Below are 22,355 nucleotides of genomic sequence, written 5' to 3' on the forward strand. Positions count from 1 at the left end.
CTGTTCACATGTAAACAGCAGTTTTTCAAAGGTGGGTTTGGCTCGTTTTTCCTCAGAGAGGGCAGAAGGCAACCTCTTGTCCTAAAGAGCACTTCTGAGGACATACAAATTCCAGCACAAAGCAGTAGTGAAGCTTATCACACAAAAAAGGATGCCACTTGTTTCTTGGGTTTGTTGGGGTTTTTATGTTTTGTTTTTTAACAAAGGCAAAGCAATATCTGGTGGTAAATGAATGACGTGTGTTGGCCCATGTCATGGTTTGACACTGCACCCATGAAAGCTGTTTGCTGATCTTCTCTTGCTCTCAGCTGGGCAGAGGAGACAAGAAAGATTAACAAAGGGCTCATGAGTTGAGATGAGGACTGGGAAAAAACACTCTAAGGGCAAAACAGGTTCAAATTTAAAGGTATAGAGTAAATTTACAGAGTCAGAGGAGGATAATGAGAAGTAAAATAAGCCTTTAAAACACCATTTCCCCTCCTAGCCCCTCCCTCTTTCCCACTGATGGCAGAAGGAGACAGGGCATGGGGGGTTTGGTCAAATTGTCACTTGAGATTTTTTTTTTCTGTTTGTTCAGGGACAGTAGTCTTTCCTCTGCTATGCCTTGGGTCCCTCCCATGGGCAAACAGTCTTTTTGAAGCTGTTGTGGCGTGGGTCACTCATCCACAGGGTGCAGTCCTCTAAGGATAGGCTGCTCTAGTTTGGAAGCACAAGTCCTCTTTCTCTTATCTTTGGAAGCAGGGGCTCTCCCCCCATTAGGGTATCCCAGTGGCTCAGTTTTCTCCAGCATCCACCCACTCCAGTGTAATTCTTTCATGGGCTCTGAGTGGATCTCTGCATCCCCTGGGGACCTTGTGGGCTGCAGGGAGGCAGCCTGCTTTACCATAGTCCTCACCATGGCCTGCAGAGGAGCTCTGAGCTCTGGCGCTTGGAGCACCTCCTCTCCTCCTTTTTCCACTGACCATAGTGCCACCATGTTGTTCGCCCTCAGATGTCCTCACTTCCTCCTCTGACTAGAAGAAAAACTGCTGCTTGTACGTACCATTGCAAACAATTTCCACCAATTCAAAGATTCTTGTGGGATCCTACAGCACTGAAAGTTGCTCACCATGTTTTCACCACCAGCCAGGTAGCCACTGAGTGGGCAGTGGCAGCTGCTGTGGCACTGGTGCTGTTTAACACCTCTCCTCACACGGGGCATGAGGAAGGAGAAGATGCCACCCCTGCCCTTCTGCTGGCAGCACAGGTGGCTAGGGGTGCCCAGGCCCACAAGGCTCGCCGTGGGCCGCACCGAGACGGTGGTGGCTGTAGCGCATCGCCATACGCTGTGCTGGGATGGCCCCGGCGGTGGTGCCTCGCCACCCCTGGAAAAAACTGCCTGTGTGCTGTTTTGATTTTCTTCTTAAATATGTCATCACAGAGGTGTTACCAACCTCTCTAATTGGACCAGCGGCATGTTCATCTTTGGAGCCATTCGACAAAAATTGGCTCTGTCAGACATGGTGGAAGCTTCTAGCAGCTTCTCACAGAAGCCTCTTCTGGCCCTTTCCCATTAGCAAGAAAAGAGGCTATGCCAAATCATCACAAGCCCAAATAAAGCCAGCCTGAGGCAATCCCCTGAAATGTGAAGATTTGCACAGCATGATTGATACCTGGGCAAAGCTGCAAAGGCTGGAAGCAGCGGCTTGACGTGGAAAGTGTCAAGCAAACTCAGCCTTTGCTCTGGCTCTGAACATGACACCTGCAGTGGAGCACTTCACAGAATCACAGACAGGTCAGGTTGGGATGGACCACAGTGGATCATCTGGTCCAACCTCCCTGCTCAAGCAGGGCTGTCCTAGAGCACATGGTGCAGGTTTGTGTCCACACAGTTCTTGAGTATATCCAGTGAGGCAGACTCGACAACCTCCCCGGACAACCTCTTCCAGTCCATGGTCACCCACACAGTAAAGTTCTTCCTCATGTTCAGGTGGAACTTCCTGTGCATCAGTTTCTGCTCACTGCCTTGCATCCTAGTGCTTAGCACCACTGAGAGGAGCCTGGCTCATCTCTTTGGCACATCCACACCCCCCTCCTTTTAGACATTTATACACACTAATGATGTCCCCTCTCAGTAGTCTCTTCTCGAGACTGAACAGGCACAACTCCCTTAGCTCTTCTCCTGAGAATGATACTGCAGTCCCCCAAAGATCCTCACTGCTCTGCGCTGCACGGCTCCTCCTTGGGTGACAGCAGATTTTGGATACCCGCAAACCAAAACCACCCTGAAGCTGCCTGGGGCTCAGAGGTGCCCGCAGAGGCAGAGCCATCCGTTTCCATGTCAGAACAAAAAAGAAGTGTGGGATTTTTCCTCAGAGAACCCGCAGTTCCCCACCAGGCAGCCGCACGCCCGGGCCGTTAACGCGCGGTCGGCACAGGCGGTCCGGAGCCGCTCGGGGCCCGGAGCCGGTGCCCGTCCATGGGCCGGGGAGCCCTTGGCGGAGCGGGGAAGGGCAGGGCCGGGGACGCGCTGCCTCCCGCCGCCGCCGTTCACTTCCTGGTTCCTCCCGGCGGCCGCTCCACCTCCGCGCAAGGGGCGGGCGGGCGGCGGAAGGGGGGGTGCGGTGCCGTGCCGTGCCGTGCCGCTGCCGGCGCGGGGGCGGCGGGGCGCGCCGGACCCGCGGCGGCGGCGGCGGCGGCCACTGGGGTAGGTGGGTGCGACTGACAGCGCGGGGCGGGGGGTGCCGGGGGGCGGGCAGGTGTGTGCGCTGCCGGAGCGGGGCGGGAGCGGGAACTGGCAGCAGAGAGCTGGGAACCGGGAGCGGGCCGCCGGGGGATGCCATCCCGCCGCCGCCTGCGCCTCTCCACCAGCTGCCTCCCGGTCCCGCCGCTGTCCCTGGTGTCCCCGGCCCGCGCGGCCCCTCGGCCGGGCGGGAGCCCGGGGATGGCGTCGCCACCCGAGGGCCGCGCTGGGCTCCGCATCCCGCGGCGGGCCGGGGCCGGGCGGCCGGTCGTGTCCCTCAGCGGCGTGCCCGGGACCTGTGGGCATCGGTCGGGAAACGGGAGGAGGGCTCCCGCTCTCCCCTCGCCGCCTTCCAGCGCTGGGCTTTAAACAGTGGGAGGCTGAGCACGTTAAATGATACCGGGCTAAATACGTGTTTTTGGTCTGCTCCGCGGCCTTTCGGAGCAGCGTTGAGTCCCCTCGGCAGGAAATTTAAAGTCGGAGCCTCCAGCGGTTTCGTCGGGGTCCTGTGATCTGTCAGAGGATTGCAGTGGTCCTGTAATTGGCTAATGCGTTGCAGCGATGGGACGTGCCCGCCAGCGAGCAGCTGGACAGCGAGTGGAGCTGCCCCGGTGGCTCCCGAGGTGGCCCTGGTCACCGGGCGTGCGGCTGCGGCTGTCCCATGGCACCAGCGGCATCGGGAGCAATCCCTGGCCAAACCAGGGCGCTGTACTGTGGCGGGTTTAGTTGAAATGGATGGTGAGTTTTACGTGACGGTAGCAAGCCATCCGGACTGCTTTAGAACGGCAGCTTCTCAGTGCTGCTGGAGTAGTACTGTAAGGTAAATTTTTAAGAAGCAATAGTTCACGATGGCTCGTTAGAAAACAGACCTCAAGAAAACGATTAAGAAAACGGGCCTTGGGGAGAAGGGGGCAGCAGTCTGGTCCCTGATGGGCTCTCCACTCGCTGTGTACCGCTGTGGGATGTGGGATGGACAGCAAAGTTCGTTTAGATCTCTTCCTTTGATCCTGATTCAGAAAAGATAAACTGTGTTTTTCAGCACGAGAGAGCGCGACAGCGTGCCAGACTCCTAGCGCAGGAAAGGTGTGCGTGCAATGTCAGATCTGTAGGAAATGAGCCCAAATTTAGATGGTTGTTCTGATACAGTGGAATCACAGAGAAGGGAGGGACTGGTGAGTTACAGTGGGTGGACTGCATTGGGTGTTTTGTGGTGTACATAACAAGGCATTAGTAAGGACCGTGTTTTTCTTTGCTTAATGAAAGCAACAAATAAGTCTTTTGTGTAGCGTTACAGGCATTTCAGTGATAAGAGTCATCATAAGGGGAGCCACGCCATTCTTAAGTCTTTTAAAAATGCAGCCCCTTGTGCAATAAAGATCTACTTCTTCAAAGGCTATGACTGTCAGCGTAGCTCTTGGTGCTGCCTCACTGATGCAATAGTGTTTGTGACACCAGTGGGACCTGCTGCTGGTAGTAAGTTGTGTCTGACTGAATGTTCATTGAGATTTAGAAGGCGTGACTCAGAAACTCTTTATGTTTATAGGTTTATAAAAGGGCAAATGTCAGATCGGCCTAAACCCCAAAGTATTTGTTGTGACATTTAGGACCTACAGCAGTAACATCTATTGGGTATTCTCATCTGTGTTTCTGTTTTCTTTTAATTTTCATTTTAAGTGTTGTAGTTAAAGACAAGGGTGTCTATTTCAGTTTAAAATTGCTTGTTTGGTTGTAGACAAAAGTACTCAAATATAATTTAATCCAAACAATGGGAGCAGGTTGCAGGAAGATGAATGCTTAATTGCACAGCAGATGCAGGTCTGCTGTGCCCAAGTAGTTCTGTGTTTTTTCTGGGCAGTTTCCTTTGTGTCAGCAAAGGGAACAGCTGATAGTCTTCAGCAGTATGTGTGTATCCTGGGCAATGTTAGCTCAGCTTTGGTGAATATCTCTTTTTTTTACCTAATATGAATTTACTTTTCTCAATGGGTGGATTGCTGTGCACTCCCAGCAGAGCAGGAGCTAGCAGTGTTGCATAGTCCATGCAGTTTAAACTTGCAGTGTTGCATTATTTCAGGAAGACTTGCTCATGGAGCCAGTTTTCCTGTGCAGACATTTCCCACGCAGCTGTAACTGGACATCTGTCCTGTAGAGGAGATGGGATGGGCACCCACAGTTGTGTCAGTCTGAAAATGGACTGGCTGTAGCTCAGCCAGTCTCTGCAGATGTTAGTTGGGTGAGCTTATGCTTTTCTCTGATCTCTCTGCAGTGTAGGCATGACCTTTTTCTTAGGTCAATATTCAGGAATACAGTTTTTCTGCATTCCTGGCAGAAGACAGCAGATAATGTAAAATGTGACACGACAGAATAGCTTGTTGTCAGTTTTTATTCCCTGCATCCTGTGCTTATCTGGTTGAAGCAAACTAAATGTGACTGGAACATCATATTTAACCTGTGCATGTAACTGATCGGAAGCTTCAGGTTGTATACAAGAAAAGGAGAAGTTAAAGCTTTCCTAATTGAAGCTGTGTGTTTCCTGGCTTGTGCAGGCAGTAAGGAAAGAAGATAGCCCTTGCCTGGAGCTGCAGTGCAGCAAGTCTGCCAGTAACACTTCACACGTTGTCCTTTTGAGAGGGAGTCCAAAAGAGCGAGCCAGCTTGTCTGTAGGGTGTGGGTGCCAAAGACCTCCCCATATGGCAGCAGTTCCCTGCTAGTGAGGTGCAAGGTGTTAGAGGCAAGGTGCAGCCAGGTGCTGGCTCACTGCACGGGAGCACTGGTGTGTTAACTCCTGTTACCTGCTCCTGGCTGTGTCCCCAGCTTGGGGGCTGCTTGCAGCGCTTCTGGAGACTGCAGCAAGAGGTTTGTCTAGGCTTGTAGCCCCATATCTCTTTGCAGCTTACAGGGTGACCATACAGAACCGGTGCTGTTACAGGAGAAGAGGTAGGAGTGGAAGAGGAGGGGGAAAAAAGAAAGAGAGGAAAGGCATGGAAAGGTAAGGAAATGAGAGGGAAGGGTACAGCAGCGCAGAGTTCAGCTAGAAGAGTGTTGGGAAACACTATTCCAGGAGCCAGTAAAACAGCAAGTAAAAAAGGACACAGAAGACCCACTGTTAAGATCTTTCAACAACAGAGGAATGTTGAATGGGAGGAAATGCAAAGCCCTTGTTGATGTTTCTGCTCCTGGGCTGGTGGTGGATGGTGTGTTTGTCATGTTCATCTGTGAGTTTTGCAATAATGCAGAACTGACAGGGATGACCAATCTTAAATGTGATGCAGCATGCAGAGGTTAAAACAAGTGGGCTGAAGCTGAAACGGTGTGAATGAGTAAAGGTAAAGTACTATGCTATTGGGAAAAAAAAAAAAAGGTAAAAGAAGACATATACAGGCTTAGTGGGAAGGCAGTAGTACCATACCATAGATACAGAGAGGGCTGTAGCAGGTGATAGAGGTAGTAATGTGATATGCATCTTTGTTCTTTACAGTGGCCACTTGAATTACTGATGTCCAATATAGCATAGAATAGATAAGGAAGATAATAGATATTGTAGCTGGTCTTGTCTTGAACTCTCTGTATTTCAAAAGATAGGAAAATTAAGGTTTATACACAGAAGCTCTATTTTTTATGACAGCAAGGATCTCTTCTGCTTGCCAATGCTAAAGTGAGCAAAACAAGAAATGCTTAGTTTGCCAACTCAGATGTTCTTTGCTATGTTTCAAAAGCTTTAACCTACACAACTTTGAACCTGCAGGTTTTTCCAGTTCTCTGAAGTATCAGCATACATTTCTTCTAGTTGTGATTTTAACTTTGCAGGACAGAGGTGATAATTTTTTGGTCCCTGTGTTGTTTATGTATTATATTAATGTATACCCTGTGTACTTTCTGTAGTCAGCTTAGAGATCCGCTTAGGTGTAGTATGTGGATTTAAAATCTAAATGCCTTACAGTCTTCATACCTACATCTTTACCTGCCCCTATGTGGTAAGGCAGAATAATGAACTACAGGCGGGGGAATAAAATCAGAGAATGAGTGACTTGTTCGTGCTTGTGAAGAGGGGGCTGTAGCAAAAGCAGGTGAGAGCCAAATCCTGCGATAGACCATCTTGAGTGAAAACGTATGTCTGGTAGTTAAAGTGCTCTTCCTGCCTTGAATGATACTATTTAGAATATTTTTTTTAGACTAGAAGGGTTCTGCCAGCTTCTTATTACGATTAAAATGTAGAAACTGCAGCTCTTTCCTGCTCTGCAAAACATATTCCTTATGCCATGAAAGTTATGTGGTTTTCTAAATTGAAACTAAAAATAATTCCAGTTTTATAGATAAACTTTCCCCTTTAATTTTTTGTCTTTCTTTAAAAAAAAACAAAGAAGTTGATAAAGGACAAATTGAGAATTTACATTCCCCTAATCCAGTGGCTTGCTATTTTAAATTCTGAGTCAGCATGTAAATTGCAAAGCTGCCCAGAAGACCAGGACAGCTTCTCTTGTTTTGTCTCTCGTAAGGCTGTGCATTGAGGATAACTGCAATGCTGTGGGAAAGCATGACATCCCCATCTGTTGTTTTCTGTTTCCTGGTGCAGTCTCTCCTGCACGATTGCTCTTTCCTTAGAATGCTTAACTTTAGATAGGTGGCAATGCAACAAAGATGGTATGCTCAGGATTAATATTTCTCTTTTGACATAGGTTAAGTAGCTTGTGTGTATTTGGTCTATCGGGAAACTGTGAGATTGAAGTGACAGAATTTCTCTGTTCCCCTTGCAGCTCTGATAGTTAAAAACGTACCAGTTATTTTGTAGGTTCATTACTTAATGGCAGTTTTATAAAGTACTTTCTATCTGTGATAAAAGATTTATTAAATTAAGATCACTAGCTTTGTGACCAGAACAAGTCAGATCCAAGTCTGACCTCAGTCTTGGTGCCCTTGTGATTTGTACCCTGTTTCTACATGTTGCCCCAATTTTGTCACTCATCCATAGTGGTCCAGTGTTTTTGTACCTTGGACAGTAACTACATTGTCTTTGCTCTCCTTTGCTCAGGCTAGCAGCTGACAGGCCTTTTGGTGGGGGTGCAGTCACCAGATAACTCAGACTCCTAGGTCAGTCTTTATTGCATTATAATTTATTGATACAATACGTGTCCATTAGTTAAACAGAAATGATACAGACATCAACCAGGAAGCTGTTACCATGTGCCCTGAGAGACTGCATGCCGCAAGCATCAGGATAGGGAAACCCCTGTATTTGTAATGCAGAAAACATGGCCTTATTTTCCTTTCAGTTCTACTGACGGAATTCCTCTGGCACTGTTGAAGCTGCTTCTTGTCTACACTGATGTAAATTAGAGGACTGAGGTGTTTGTGCCTTATGTGGCTGCATCTCTTTTGAGGCTGTTCCTCTCAGCCCGATCCAAGCCCTCAGGATGGAGTTTCTAGATGTGACCAGACATCTTTGAGATAATTTCCCCCTTCCCTTTCTTTCCTTAGGGAGAAGTTCCCTCTGTGTATTTGCGCTCATATTCAAAAGTGTTCTTCAGGAAGGCATGACTTCAATTAAATCCTCCCCTCTAAAAAGATGCTTCTGACAAAAATAATGAAAGTATGATTTTAGCGTGAGCAATTTTTTCTAAGGTCTTGTTCGTGTGAGACCTCTTTGAAATAAGAAATAAATTAAAAATAGAAAATAACATCAAAGTAGTTGATGTTATAAACAGTTTTGTAAATAATTACTATAAAGCATTATATTGCAGCCACTTACTCCTTTAATGTATAGAAAAATGTTATATATTGGTTACCATCTGGTTTTACGTGCTTTCTAGTCCCCTTTTCACGGAAGGTAATCCAAGCCTGTGCATTTACCCTCAGGAAACGCACATTTATTTTAAGTCTTGTAATTTTTTTAAGGTTTCTTTATGCCATTTTTCTTCAGTAGGGGAACTGAAAGTGTTGAAATTGCCTGACTTCAGGAGCCAAAGGATTCAGGACAATCTTGAGATGTTTCTTACCTTTTGCTAAAAGCAGATGCATAGCTGGTAACGTAGTATTTAGGCTGTAACTATACTCCTTAACGTAGCCTGAATTTCCAGGAGAAAAATGAAGAAGTATCTGTGGTAGGCACAATCCTTTTCCTGCTCCTGGGGTGGCTGGAGGAGGGCTGGCAGTGCTGACTTTGCCCTGTGATAATTTGATCTGAGTCATCGGGTGTCCTGTAAACGCAGACTTAACTTCCGTGCCCGCTTCTTCCCTGTTGCCTTTGCCATTATAATCCAAGATCATGTTTTTACCCATTTGGGTTTTTAGCCCAAATTGGGGTGGAGTTTGTTTTGGTCGTTGTTTGGTTGGTTTTTATTTAACCATGTGCAGAGTCCCGAAAGTATTCCAGTGGAAGTACAGATCTCTGTAGCAAATTTGAGCCTGCTAATAATAGGTTTGCTTTTTTTAGCTGCCTTTCACAGACCTGTAAGAAATGTCCCATTGACCGTCCAGGGGCTGGAAGCTGCCATGCCAGTGGATATCTGGATGAATCTGCAGGAGACTGCCAAAAATTCGCAGCATAGCTGGCCTGTTTTATTGCACTCCTGCAGATCAGATAAAGCTTTTTAGGCTTTGCAGGAGCCATTAGGAAAATGCATTTAAATACTGATACTTTCTTATTATCTCTGCTTTGACAAGTTTTCACAAGCTTGTTAGGTTTTGGCTGCATGGAACTGTGGCAGGAGAGGCATAGGTAAAAACCCTTTTAGTTAGGAAACTCACCTTCTCTTACATCTCTTGCAAAGGAAGATTAAATATGTGGTGCTTTAATCTATGCAGTTTTATGTACAGAAAAATGAAATAAGCTTAAAAATGAATTCTTTTGCAGTTTCTCTCTATCTGTCTGGAGCTGATTGGTTTTGTATAAAAGGACATCTGTCCTGTGGATCTAGAGTGCCTACTTTAGCTGTTGTGAATATAGTATGACTAGTTACGTATGTTTGCTTCCTTTTGATGATAAAAATTTAACTTCAGTGTTGTCAGCTCTCAGGTACTCTGTGTGTCATAAAAGCTGTTGGGAAGTATTTCTTTGAAGGAAATAGAAAAACAAACTGAAAAACCTAAAAAACAAAGTCCATGATCTGCCCTGATCTGTCTTCTTTTTATTCTTTTTTTTCCCCAGTATTGTTTTTGTGTAATTTGCAGAACTCAAAATTCACTTAGTTCATATGACAGAGTGAAAATGTAACCTCTTCCCAAAGTTCAGTGTTAATGGACTTGTAATAGAGGAAATGGTTGCAATGTACATTGTAATGCTGTAGCTTTGCAAGTCAGACCCATGTGCTTGACTTAACTGACATGAATGATTACATGAAAATCAGCATGTTCACGATGATGGTGATTTAAGCTTGCTGTAAGTTTTCCATCAGAACCTCAGGGAGCTTTCAGGTGCTTATTGGGTGAAGGCCCACATCGTTTGTTTGTACATTCTTAGCACATTCTTTGGCTGTCACAGGCCATTAAAAACCAGATTTTTTTGACATGGTTTATGGCAGGTGAAAAGACAGTTTATATAGGGTGTAATAGCATATTTAAGTGTTCATTGTAGCAGGAAGTGGATTTTCATTTTTGTTTTGTTTACATTTCTAACTTATGTATTACATGCTTTTTGATTGTTCCCGTATTGCCAAATGCCTTCCAGATAAAAAGAAAAGGTCTTTGCTCTGTCATGTCATTAAGCTGACTTGATGTGTGTGTTGTCATTGTGTCTCACACTTACCTAGTGGCCACCCTTGTAGCCTGACACCAAGATTAAGTCCTTAAGCCCTTTGCCTACACTGTTTACATATTATTTTCTCCAGAGCAGGAGAAGCTGACATATTCCATCTGTCTTATAAATTAAGTTCATATGCAGCGTGATTGAAAGGCAAACCAGTTAGGGCAAGTTACTGCTCCCACCCTGCTACAACCTTTTTTTTTTTTGGTTGTATTATTTATCTGATAATACCAAACTGGGCAACATGAACCAAAACAGATGTTTGTGTATGTAAGAACAAGGAATTTAAAAAGCCCCACTAACCGGGTCATGTGGGAGGGAAGCTGAGGCTCCAAGCTCCTATAGCTTGACTCTTAAGATAATGAACACTGAAACACATATGTATTTCTCAATGTATGGTTTTTATGTACTGATTCATTTTGCTGCCTAATGAGGCCTCTAAAGCAAGCATTTAATGGCAAAGTACATCAAATAACAAACTTTTCATTCAGCCATAATCAGGAGCCTGTGTGCTGTCCTCTTGACTCACTGCAGAAATGGGTCTCCAGACTTTGAGACTGAGGAGGCCTCAGGGCTCCTTCCAGTTTCTCCTTAGACAGTTACACAGCAATAGGTTTTTCTTATTTTTTTCCCCAGTTTAGCTCAATAATATTTCTGAGAGAGAGCTGTAAAACTTTTATTGGAGTGAAACCTCTTTCTGCACTTGCAAGAGAGATTAATTTTTATTTCACTGCTGAAGTGTGCTGCTCAGAACTAAACCCACAGCTTAATCACTGTGTATTTGTTCAGCTTTCAGTCAGTCTTTGCTAATACTGACCTTAAGGTGACTTGTCAAACTGATTCTTTTGTTAAACAGGAGTTTGCTTTTCCTGTGACTGTTAGATTCCTTTGCTTTGGGATACAAAACCTTAGGGGAAAAAAAATGGCTCAGAGTCTAGGCAAAAAGTCCTGAGAGTCTGTTTTCAGGACTGTCCCAGCTTTGTTACTGTAGTTGATGTGTCAATCTAAACTTTTGATTGAAAATTGAACACCTAAATTGCAGTTTTCTTTCTTACTTTTTAATGTAATGTGATATTCTTGTCAACTAAACATTGATGTCAGGTGTGAGTCTTCCTAAATATCAGGAATCATGAGGCTAAATTATAGTTGTGTTTAAAATACGGAGTAATTACAATGTGTTAAGTGAGTTTTGTGAATGAGGAATGGATTTTTTGTTGTGTTTTTTTTTCTTGCCAAAGTAAATGACATCCTCACAAGGACATTTTCATCTTGATTTCTGTTCTGTGTGATGTGTGTATAAATACAAGACTGATATGCTTTAACATTAATCCACGTGACTTTCTTCAGATTCATAAATAATCTTAAACTCGCTTGGCAGCATATTAAATATTCAAAGTGGAAAGATGAGAAAATACCTAATTCTTCTAGTTTATTTATATGAGTTGTGTTAGAAAACAAATATTCTAAATGGTCTAGTTCATCTGCTTCTGTGCACCTAGGAAGTTTGTGCTCCTGGCTTTTGCTGCACACTGTGGCCACAGCAGTTCCAGTACCTCTCTTCGTAACACTTGCATTCAGGCACACAAAACTCATCACTTCTGTGCTTGGATGTAATTAATCATCCTGCTCATTAATAGCCTTATTCTTTGGCTGTGAAAGGGTAATTGCCCTCTTTTCAGTTTGGTCTTCTTAATAGAACAACTGAAAAGTAAACTGCAATCTCCTTCCCTGGTGAGATAGGGGCAGCAACATCTCTGTTTAGATTGGTGTTAGATGGAGTAGATCTTTCTTCTTGTACTTGGCAGAACTTAGCCATAAAATCTGGAGAAAAATTGGAAGTCCTAGGGAATTCTGCAATTCTCTATGTTTTCTGTAAATTGTATCCATTTTTAAACAATTAAAGGCAAAAATAGCTCTAGTGTGAACTTTTTTTGGCTGACAACATAATTAATGGTGAACATTTTCTCTGAATTTAAATGGCATAATGAACACTCTTGTTTGCAAAGCCATGGGAGTATGCCTTAATTTTGAAACAGCAGGAGGCTGATACCTTCCATTCAGGCATATGCAATTCAGTGTATTTGGTAGTAGAATTACTGTAGCCATTTTTGTAGAAGGTGGGTCTTTAGAGGGTGTAGTGTTATGAAGTGTTTAGAGCACTGAGCAAATACTCTGAGTAGAAGTGTCTTTGGAAGAAGTTGCTGGGTGTGTAAAGAGCTGCTTTCAAAGCGCAGCATTCCAGGTGTGCTCCAGCCTTAAGTGGTGGATGGATTGAGTGCAGATGGATTGATCCCTTGCCAAAGACTTAGGAGCACCTTCTCTGTTTTCTCAAATGCCTGTATTTGGTGGGAGTTACATGGAAACTACACAAGCATGGTACATACCTGGAACATTAATGTTTCTGGTTCCAAGAGAGATCTTACTCTCTGGATAGACAAAAGTGTCTGCAGAGCTGCAGGGGAGAGGACAGGGTCAGTGTTGGTGCTCTTGCTGCAGTAGAGTGGAGTCGGCTGGACATCATGAATGGGAGGCAAAACAAATGCCATTGAGGGACAGAGCAAAGGTGATGGGAGAGGCATGCCAGAGCAGAAGACTTCCAAGTGATGTAAGGCCAGAGGAGGAGGGGAGAGTGGGAGACAGCTGTTGTTGGGAGATTACGTCCTCCAGTCAAGACTAGAAGTTCCTGTCAGGATCTTTTCTGGGTTGCTTCTTAATCAGTTCCTGCAAATCTAACTGTACAGCTGTTTGTTTTTGAACTTTTACCCCAAAGCTGGGCGGCAATGGGTAAGGAGAAAGGAAATCTCTTCCACTTGCTAAGTTTCCCAGTATGTGTAGAAAAGACCCTTCCCTTTCCTGAATCTGAAGCAGCAAGAAGAGACCCTGCCAGCGGTGCCAGGACTTTATCTTCTCCCCTCACATGACATTACTGAGTTCTTGCTTCAGTTCCTGTTGTGGCAGCTCCTGTTGGCTCCTACCTGATGACTTTTTCTTCATTAAAATGCTTATTGCCTTTCCACTTAGGGAGGTGTAGGTGGCACACAGGTAGACCTAGTGTGTAATTAAGCACTTCTTGAAAGCACTTAGAATCTTCTGAGTAAGGAGTGTTCCGATAAGCGCAAGAGTGTGGTTTCCCAATCCATTATTTTGTGTTTGATTTATTTACCTTTTTTGCTTTTTCATTTCACTTTCTGCAATTCTCCCATGTGATGACCGTGCCATTATGCGACCAGAGGTCTGGGTGTCTGGCAGAGCAGTGAGCACTGTTTCTGACTCTCTTTCAGATGCAAGTATGGACATAATAGCCTATGATGATTACTCCAGTCCACCGCTTCAGAGATATTGAAAGGACACCTGAATACCTCCAGCCAGAAAAGTGTGTTCCACCTCCTAGCCGCGCTTCCCTGGGAACAATGTGGTTTATTCGAGATGGCTGTGGTATTGCATGTGCTGTCGTTACCTGGATGCTGGTGTTCTATGCCGACTTTGTAGTCCTTCTTGTCATGCTAGTTCCATCGAGAGATTATGTTTATAGTGTCATCAATGGCACACTGTTCAACACCTTGGCTTTCCTCGCTTTGGCTTCACATTTTCGTGCTATGCTGACAGATCCAGTAAGTATACACCTCTCTCTGTGTGTCTCGGAAAGAAACAGGCGGTGTTTTTCTTGTCTGCTAGATGTTGGGTAACTCAGTTGCTGAGTGAGTGGCAGATTTAAATAACTTTTGTGTGTCAGCCTGCTGAGTGAGGCTGCTGATGTGGTATGCTAATTTTTCGTCCCACTCAAGTCGGATGCAAAGTCAAGGACCTAGCGTTAGATTCCTGGTGTGTGAGCAGCTCCTCTTTCTGCACTGGGAAGGAGAGTGTTCCTCTCTGATGCTATTTTCTCCCCAATGGCAGATCTCGTGTTTGTGGCTTGTTGTGTCTTGACAAACAGGAAAGCTGGAAAAGCTGGTTTTGGTTGTCTGCCTTGGCAAGTATTGCTTCAGCAGAACAGAGCAGAACATGTGTTGTTTTGAAAAGCTGTGTTTCCATCTCTCTTTCTACTGATTTTGTTGAGTGTATTGGACAATGCTGAAATAAATACAGACTGAGCATGCTAAGAGATGGCAGTTCTTAAGCAAGTTGGAAAGCATCAGAGTTGTGAGATCCTCTTGTATGTATCCTTAGGACATTGCTTTGAGAGATCAAATTTTCTGCTTTCTCATTTTTCAGTTTGTGACAAAGTTTAGCACCATGATGCCAATTCTGAATGGCCTGTGATGGTTTATTTTGCTTAATAACCTCTGGACAGCAGACTCAGTTCAAAACCCCATCTCCACTAGTCAGTGGAAGGAAAGACAAGCTTAGACTTCTCCTGTCTCCTTCCTCACAAATGTTCTTGTTGCTTTTGGGAGTGGTGGTGTGCCTCTGATATTCTGTCCCTTCCATATGTTATTTCCCTCTTGAAACCTTGTTAGGTCCTGTTCAGACTTCAGTATAATCTTAGTTTCTTAGATTCCAGCTCTCCCAGAAGCCACAGCACTGCAGAAATGGCTTGATTTGGGGTAATCTCACAATTTATGGTAAAGACTAATGAATTGCATGCTACTGCTGCTGGGCAGAAGTGTAAGCAGTAGTTTAGCCTCTGAAACTCCTGATTGCTGGACTCAGGAATAGAGGGTTGCAGCAGTGTGTTAGATAGTTTGTATCCTAAGGGTGGATATTAATTATTGTATGTTGTGTCATTTTTATGCTTTGGGACCTTCAGGTCTCTGGAATTATTTTGCAGTTAGCAGCAGCTCTTGTGAAACAAAAGCTGTGTTTGGAAACCAGCTAGGCAAGCAGTGTTGGAGAAGCAGATACAATCTCTGTTGAGAGTATTTGGGAAAAGATATGTTAATTCCTAATGTGTGGTGGGATTCATATACGAGGATGGAGAGACAGTGGGATTTTGTTTCATTTTTTTAATGAGGAATTCAGCTAAATAAAATGCAGGAGCGAAGATAGAGAGAAGGGATGGACTAACATCTGGCAGACAGTGAGTCTGGGATTAAGGAAGCTTCCAGGACACAGGGAACCAGGGGCATATGTAGGATCAGAATGAAACAGAAAGCACTGCTGAGGCAAACAAGCGGAATTCTTACTATAAATAAATTAACAATTCAGTTCTTCACAACTGATAGTGTGTGTCCTGCATTTCAGGAACTGCTTCCAAGGGGCCCTTGCTAAAAACATTCCTAAAGTTTTGAGCTTCGCTGAATACTGAAGAAAGAGAACATGAGTTGTAGCATTTTGTGGAAATTGTTTTTGGTAATTTTTAAATTAGTCAGGCCTGTTGGGAGTTTTTGTGGGAAAAAACACCCCAAAGACTGCTTAAAAGAGCCTTATACTACTGATTTAATGTGCAGTTCTCTCACTCATGTATCATTCCTGTTTATTGCTGTTGGGAGGTTGCATAGATGTACTTAAAAGGAGACTGTTCCATCAGAAATCTATTGAAATATTGCATCTCTGTTTTTATTTCAGCAAAAAAAGCTTTACATACGTGAACTTGGGCTTCTGTAGCTGCAATATGCTATCTATTTAAGGATATACTTTAAAGTGGAAATTGCATATCTGAGAATGTTTTACCTGGTCTTATTCAGGTGTGACAATTCTAAGTGCTCACTGTTTGAATGTTAAACCCTAATTTAAATAACAAATACACAGTGGAAGCATAACTATAAATACATGAGTTGTTTACCAGCAACTCTTAGTGTACACAGTGATACTTCAGAAGAAGCTGCTTCTACTGGCATAAAACATCTGCAGTTTTCAGTTTGTGACAAGAAACACTGACATGATAAATTTGTTGATATGAAAAGAGGGATGAGGATTCTTAAATATTTTAAGGTTTCTGTAGGACTACTTAAGACTTAATTGCTTGAGTGGAGGTTATTGATGTTTTAAAAAAACAAGAGCCTCACCAAAATTATGTGTAAGTATGTGGCTCCATGTTTTAAGACCACATTTAAATTTCTTTTCTGAATCTTGTTGCTCTTCTTGAAACTGTTGATCTTAGGGAAGCTTTTATTCTTTTTCTTTTTCTTCCTTCCCCTCCCATAGTTTTAAATCATCCTGTTGTTCTTAGCAGCCATAATGTCCACAAGTTAATCTCCCAATTTGTTGGTTTTCTTTTCCTGCAGGGTGCTGTACCCAAAGGTAATGCCACAAAAGAGTTCATCGAGAGTTTACAGCTAAAGCCAGGACAGGTGGTTTACAAGTGCCCAAAGTGTTGTAGCATCAAACCCGACAGAGCACATCACTGCAGGTAAAGGCTCCTCTGAGGATGGCTGTTTCATCAAGACCTCAAGAATAATTCACCAGTGTGCCCTGTTTCTGCAGTCTGAGACTGGAGTGGGTCAGTTGAGGGATTGGCATACAAATTCTGTTGCCAATAGTGCCAGACACATTTAAGCTTCTCAAAAGAAATCTCATATCTTTTCTGACAAATTTTCATATATAGGAGGCTGGGGCTACTTCATGCAAAGTGAGAAACACTTAAAATTTTCGAGTGCTGCCTTGGTTCCAGACTTGTAACTGACATTCCATAAATTTTCATGTCAAAATTACTTGAAAAGAGATGTTCTATTCCAAAATACATAGAAATCTATAAAACGTCTCCCAAAGGGTCAATGTCTTTTCCATTTTTGTTTTTATTCACAAACCCATTTGTCTAACTGTGTATTCTATTTAGAAGTGATATTTAAGTTAAAGCTGAAGTGCAGGTAACTGTATATATTTTTTCAGAGTTCAGACTTCCACATTTTCATTGAGTACTGTGACTGTTTTGTGCTGTGTGATAGATCAGTATGCCTACTGATCTGTCATGTCCTTTCTTTTTCTGGTAGGATAAACTCCCTGGAAGAGAGTAACTGGTAGTGAGCTTTTTAGTACTAAAGGCAGTGAGCAAAAAAATAACTACTTCCTAAAATTCTCTTCTGCTTTTAAAGCCTGCTTCCAGTAAGTAGTTAATAAGTTTGCACTGGTGTCACTTCCTTACCTACTCCAAAACCAATACATACAGAGAGAGCTCGTATCTGTGCTAGTGCTGATTCATGCAGTGGTCTTGTGGGGAGGGAAACACATGGTAATGAGCTGAGCAAACTTGTCTTGCTGGTCGTTTCTTTCATATTTGTTTTCAGAGCTTCAGTTTGCAAATGTTCTTATTTTTTGTTGTTTTTTTGTGTTTTTTTTTAATTTTAATGAAAATCAGGAGTTGGTTATTCAGCAGGAGCAATGTGATCATGCCTATCACTTATTAATGCTACTGTAAAATCCCCTCTGACAGCTTTTCAATTATGAATGAAACTTCACATCTAAAATGCTGTCTTGATGATGACTCACAGTGTAGGTAAATGAAAAAGACTGGCTAAACACAAAACCTTGTCAGCGTGGTCCTTTTTTCCATCCTTTAAGATAAGTTGTCAGACATTAGGATTTGGGAAGGGGATCCACTGAGCACTGATGCTGTTGAGAATTTTCAGTTAAATATTTTTGTTGTGGCCTAGGGACATTTATTAGACTTTAACACATCAAGTCTGGGTGTATGCATCAGCAGGGGATACTGCTAGCTGTATGCCAGAGGGACCAGGATGTTTTTGATGAATATGCTATTTAGTGAGTCCCCTGTGCCCAGTAAACTAGTCCTGCCAGCATTTGGAAGCTGGGTGGTTGAGTGGAGGAAAGTGTCAAGAGTGTGGGCAATCCCTGTTCCCTGTAGTGTTTAGTTGTGGTTTCTGTGTTTTCTTTTCCACCAGCTAAACTTCCTGTTCTGCCTATCATCCAGCAGTTTTTGGAACGTGTAAATGGAATAAGACTCCTCTCCCAGCCTCCTCTCCTGTCTGTTTCACATCTGTGGCTTGGCTGCTTCAGGTTGTCCCTCTGGGGAAGCAGGAGCAGTTGGAAGGTTGCTTGGGTCCTCACCTCTCCCAGAGCCCAAGGGAAGTGTGTGCACACCTGCACACAGGGAGGCATCCTCCTGCTTCACCACCTTCCTCCCCTTACCCCTTCCTTTTGTTTTTAATCACAGCAAGAGATACTTGTCTTACAAAGTGTATTACCTGGCAGATAAATTGCTTTTACTGTGCCTGTTGATTTTAGACCTCATGTAGCTTCAAATAATTTTAAGCTGCTTGTTTTGACAAAACGAGGCTTTTCTTGTTTCCCACTGCACGTGGGGCTGACAGGTAGTAGGGAATCCAGGTTTGCCTGAGGAGAAGGAGCTCCTAATCTGGCCCCACACAGGGAGGCTGGGGCTGGCCTGCCTGGATTTTCATTTAGGATCAGGCCTATAGTAACTCACTTGTTTTTCAGGCATAGCACATATCCTTGGGGATTTTCCCCTCCCACCAATTAAAGTGAGTGAAAAGCTCTTCTGACAGAGAGGTTTTCTGTTATTTGTTCATACATGCTGATAAGAACATGTTTATGTTTTTGTTTGAGTTTCCCTTAAGTGTTTGGATGTTGAAGTTTATTATTTATATTAAGGTCAAAATACTTTTTGTTAGAAGAAGAAAAATAAAATTAGCAGAGCGCTTAGTCCTTTGTTTCATTGCTGCCAGAATTGTTCTGTAATGGCTCTTTCCTTTCTGGGTCTGTTGTTTGTTTGCTTAGGGGTTTTGTGTTTTTTCATATTTGATTTCTGTGCTTGTTTGTACAATGTGGTATCAGGAGACTGACTGCCTTTCGTCTCCTATCATCTGAGAAAGCAGCAGAGAAAAAGACTTTCTTTATTATGTGAGTTGAAGCAGTTACTGACTAAGCAAGAGAATGATGTTCAGACAAAGTAATAATGTTTTAATTATTTGACTTCCAGCCACAATTTGCACGCTGGCAGGAATTTGAATTTCGATTTTATTAGCCTGGTTTTGTGAAGTGCTTTAACATCTAATTTCACCTGGAATGTATATTGTGGTACCATCTTCCTGACTGACTGCCACAGCTATTTTCTGCTCGTCTGTGGCTTACCTTGATGTCAGGAATCTTTTCTAATGCCTTATTTGATTTTCTTTTTTCTGCAAGTTTCTGCTACCAGCAAATGTTGGCAAATAAGCCTTAGTCTGTTGTTAGCAACTCTGAAAAGTATCTTTATTCATTACTGCCTTTTATTTCTTTGGGATTTCTGTTTGCTTTTAATCTGTGGACATTTTTACAGGCCAATTAGATTAAAACAAAACAATATCACAGATTTTTTCCATCTGCCCGAATGTATTGTTCAAACCATATTTTGGAAAGAACCACTGATGCATAGCATTAATTTTTGCAATGGTGGTTTGGTATTGTATGGTTCATTTTGAACAGGCTTAGTCAAGTAAGCAAACCACAAATATAAATACAATGGCAAGTAAATTATTTTATGTTCAGATTTCACCTCTTATTCTTTTTCTGAATTCCTTTGTCCCCAAACCCCTGTAAAATCTTGTGTTCCTGGAATGAAAAGTGCTGTTAATAAAAGACCTATGTTCTTTCAGTGTTTGCAAGAGGTGCATTCGAAAAATGGACCATCACTGCCCGTGGGTCAATAACTGTGTAGGAGAGAATAACCAGAAGTACTTTGTACTGTTTACAGTAAGTATTTTGCAGGTGATGCTTAGGGTTGTCCAGTGGGAAGTGCTGAAATACAGTGAAATGCAGTCTGTGAAGCAGCTCCCAGGGCTGGTGTTCTCTTTCTTCATGTTTTGGAAGAACTTTATGGGGACCTGCTGCAGGCTTCTGTTTCTCTAATTAGGGAACACCCCCCCCCCCCGCCCCATGCCCACCCATCCATCCACAGCAATGGGAAAAGGCATCAGGAAGCATTTGTCAAGGGTTTTTGAGGTTTGTGTTGGTGATTCTTCAGTACCTGCTTTGTTATGCAGGTAGTGTATTGTGGTGCTGAGCTCTTTGAGGGAGGGGACACCCTTTTACATCAAACAGTGGCTGGTAGGGTCCCAGGCCATACTTAGGGTTCCTAAACATTGTAGTTGTACGAGTATCTGTGTGGGATTGTGTAATAAGAGCTGTTGCCACGTCTCAAAGAAGGAGTGGGAAGTCTGCATCCCCTTGGATAAGAATTATCCACCTTTTAATTGCAAGTGGTTTATTTTTGTATTTGAAAACCCAAGGAGGTGCTTGACTTTTTTGTACTATATCTGTAGCATCATGAGTAAGAAAATGGGAGTACAAACTTGAACAGTGGATATTTCTGGAAGGTTTGAAATGTGTTTCATCGAAGTGAACTGCGAATATCCCGTGGGAGTAGTGTGAACATTACAGTGTGAGTTTCAGTGATGCTCTGTTTTATTAATAAATCTTTTGAGACATCTGTAGGTTTGAGAAGAGTGTTCTCATATTACCAAGCAGAAAGGAGGAGATTTGCAGTTAAATGACAGGCTTAGTGTTCTATGGTGTGGTTTGTAAGGGTGTGGATTACAGAACAGAATTAATTCCATTTCTTTCCTATGGGCAAGCAGGTTGTTTTGTTTTTTTTTAATCTTGAGAAGTGAGCTAGGTGTTCTAGTCCTCTCAAAAGGATTTCAGTTTCTGTTAAAATTTGCTATCTGTATTTAATTTGGTTGAGAGAAACAAAATAAGGGTTGCTGGTTTTGTTCTTGGATATTCTTTTTGATACATGGAGAAGTGAAAGAACAGCAGCATGCTCAACTTGCAAGGAAAGCCAGAATGCTCCCCTATTGCCTTTTACTGCTTCCAGAGGTGTTTCTTGTTAGAAAGTCTCTCTCACTTCTACTATTTGCCTATCTTTGTCAGAGTTTGTAGGTTCAGAAGAGTAATTTTTTTAGCCCTGTCTTAGTAAATTGAAATCTATGTGTAACGTTGCACATAACTTTTGTTCTAACCGTTTATTACGTACAGTTTTATTACAAAGCTAAGACTTCGTTTAAACCAAAAGTGATTAAGTACGAAATATTAAAGCCTGAGAGAAACTTTCCATGCCAGTGTCTGCCTCAGGAGAAAGTACTTCTTAAAAAAAACACATCATTTTTCTAAACCTCATACTGGAAAACAGATAAAGTACATTTTCTGGTTAAAAGAAATTAACTGTTGTTTCTTTGGGAAGCTGTAGTGCTGTCAAGAGCAAGGATGTAAGCTTTGACAACAGAGTGCTTGTATCCTGTGCAAGTAACACTTGATCAGAGTTACTGTTCTCTGAAAGTCCTGCAGTACTCTGGTACTGAGGTAACGACAGAAAGTCGTGTGGAAAGCCACTCTGGGACACAGGAGTCTGGGTTTTGGATCCAGCTGGCGTTGAATTCAGCAGTCTGCCTTGTGTGCACTCAGAGCTGTTTGTAAGGAGAAAATGAATCTGTGTAGTTGTGGCATTTGCCAGCTTCACGGTGCTTTTTCAGGGGAGATGGCAGAGCTTGATGGTTTTTGGAGTTGTTTTGTGGCTTGGTTTTATTTTGAAATCTTAACACTATGCTTTTAAATAAAGTGTTGGGAAGATTTAGCATATTGGTCTTTGAACTCACTTGGTACCTGTATTCCGTCCTTTATTTTTCAGATGTATATAGCACTGATTTCCCTGCATGCTCTAATCATGGTGGGATTTCACTTCTTGTACTGCTTTGAAGAAGACTGGACAAGTGAGTATAAACAAAATACCTTATTAAAGTAACATACTATGCTTTGAATAAGAGCTTAAAATGCAGTTTGCTTGTTTCAAAGGTTCTGCTATGCTATCTCTATTTTTTTTTTGTCTTTTTAATGATTAGTCCTGGAACCTCACAATTCTTTTTGACCTGCTGGAATCTCTGTACTAAAAAGTCCTGTTTTAACTTACACCTGATAGTCATAGGAAAAAGCTGATATGTAAGGAACACCTAAGGAGTATGTATGCAATAACCTACTGTTGGCATGAACACGGCGCTAATTTCCTGA

At 43.0% G+C, this 22,355-nt stretch overlaps 1 protein-coding gene across 7 annotated transcripts in view; it reads left to right on the plus strand.

The window, feature by feature from the left end:
• The window catches only part of ZDHHC3 (zDHHC palmitoyltransferase 3), a 37,741-nt gene that overhangs the window by 1,589 nt on the left and 13,797 nt on the right, over window positions 1-22,355 (plus strand). For 2 of the 7 annotated variants that reach the window (XM_086848255.1, XM_086848275.1), the window contains exons 1-5: window positions 2,587-2,686; window positions 13,739-14,068; window positions 16,622-16,746; window positions 19,949-20,045; window positions 21,979-22,060. In XM_086848255.1, coding sequence (XP_086704381.1) covers window positions 13,763-14,068; window positions 16,622-16,746; window positions 19,949-20,045; window positions 21,979-22,060 — 610 coding nt within the window. In that variant the 5' untranslated portion in view covers window positions 2,587-2,686; window positions 13,739-13,762. Of the gene's footprint in view, window positions 1-2,586; window positions 2,691-3,759; window positions 3,895-13,738; window positions 14,069-16,621; window positions 16,747-19,948; window positions 20,046-21,978; window positions 22,061-22,355 lie in introns of those variants that run through there. The other 5 variants (XM_023919391.2, XM_023919390.2, XM_086848286.1 and 2 more) reach the window with 4 other exon arrangements.

This window comes from Cyanistes caeruleus, chromosome 1 (assembly GCF_971803275.1).
Source record: "Cyanistes caeruleus chromosome 1, bCyaCae1.hap1.1, whole genome shotgun sequence".
In the NCBI taxonomy this organism is placed as follows: Eukaryota; Metazoa; Chordata; class Aves; order Passeriformes; family Paridae; genus Cyanistes; species Cyanistes caeruleus.